Source organism: Trichinella spiralis (genome assembly GCF_000181795.1).
Source record: "Trichinella spiralis strain ISS 195 chromosome Unknown Scfld4440, whole genome shotgun sequence".
Classification (NCBI taxonomy): Eukaryota; Metazoa; Nematoda; class Enoplea; order Trichinellida; family Trichinellidae; genus Trichinella; species Trichinella spiralis.
Window position 1 is genome coordinate 1 of NW_003531379.1, and position 1,405 is coordinate 1,405.

A 1,405-nucleotide genomic window follows, 5' to 3' on the forward strand; every position below is an offset into this window, starting at 1 on the left:
AGACGGGATATGGTAGAAATGAGGAACAATGCTTTCCTTGAAAAGCAAAAAAGTAATATGACCGAGCGACGAATTTTAACATTAAAATATGAAAAGATTAAAAAAGAGTTCTTTTATTTCATCCCCACCCATGCCGACTATAATCAAATTCAAAACGACAGACAAATTTTTGAAAAAAAAAACTAATAATAATTTAAATAATTTTATTTTAAATTAAATAAATTGCATTAAAAACAATAAATAAATTAAATAAATGCTTACCGATAGATGCGGTTGCGACTGAAGTTTGAATTGACGACGATAAAAAGCAACAAACAAAAAACAGTTGCCACCGTATGGCCAACATTTTGCCTTTTGGTCAAGGCGAGTAGAAATTTGAATTGCCGAACAAAATATAAAATTCAAATTCTACAAAAAAAATAAAATAAATTTGAATAAAAATCGATTTCGAAAATGATTCAACAAGTGATCAGAGAAAGCGTTGTGGTGGTGGTAGTCGAGACGACGACGACAACGACGAGTGTACAACGGCGACTGTACCTTTCAGTTCAGCCCTGTTGCTCTCTCTGTACGCGAATGAAATGCGTGCCACGGTCGGCTGCTGTCCGACGACCGCAGCGACCTCTGGTGTCCGGTTCCAATGGAGAACACGGACCGTTGTTGTCAACTGCTGGTCAATGGGATGGAAAACAGACGGACAGTGGGCTAGACAAAACAACACTACAGACAGACACGAAAAGAATTGGGGGGAGGGAAAAAAGCCTCACTTGGACAAGCTCCACTGACCAGATGACCTCTGAGGGTCATCGACGACAACGATGATGATTTCTTTTTCCAACCGAAAATTGATACGATCATTTTATAAAGAAAATCAACTGGTTCAATTATTGTCGTAACAAGAGAATAATTTAAATGGAAATTATAAAAATAATCAACGCAAACAAACAATTGGAAAAAAAATTTCCATCGTCAGCCACACTGACCCAAGGACAGAGACGCGACACGGACAGTGGCGCTGTTGTCGCTCGTGATCCACTTGATATGTGATATCATTTTTCTATTCGAACGAAATGTCTTACTGTGTTTTTGTTTTTTGTTTTTCAAAACAAAAGTATAATCAAGGGCAAATTTCCCATATTTTACCACTTCATCCTTCTTCCACCATATTCAGTCGTGGATAATTGTTTCAAAAATTTGCATAATGATAATCAATCGAAAGAGTATGCAAAAAAGCGAAAACAAAAAAAAATTATATTTCAGAAGTGATATTTTGAACAAGTAGAAAAAGAAAAAATTACAAGAAAAGTTGGAAATTTTGATTTTTACGAAACAGAAACTTTTTTCATTATGATAGCAACTTTTGCAATATCCACAGTATGCACATCTTTGTTGTTGTTGTTGTTGT

At 35.5% G+C, this 1,405-nt stretch overlaps 1 protein-coding gene across 1 annotated transcript; it reads right to left on the bottom strand.

Annotated features, from left to right (window-relative positions):
- Nucleotides 1–469: 469 nt before the first annotated feature.
- Nucleotides 470–858, bottom strand: Tsp_14091 (conserved hypothetical protein). The gene is made up of 2 exons (XM_003367334.1): nucleotides 768–858; nucleotides 470–705 (listed from the first exon to the last, which is right to left on the bottom strand). Exons 1-2 carry the CDS (start codon nucleotides 856–858, stop codon nucleotides 470–472), a joined length of 327 nt encoding a protein of 108 aa, XP_003367382.1.
- Between the last annotated feature and the right edge of the window lie 547 nt (nucleotides 859–1,405).

What these genes read in the sequence shown, in the direction of transcription:
- Tsp_14091 (XM_003367334.1), bottom strand. Translation starts at nt 858, where the DNA reads ATGATCGTATCAATTTTCGGTTGGAAAAAGAAATCATCATCGTTGTCG. An exon ending in GGTCAGTGGAGCTTGTCCAA is followed by an intron (nt 706 to 767) that starts GTGAGGCTTTTT and finishes TGTTTTGTCTAG; the next exon opens with CCCACTGTCCGTCTGTTTTC.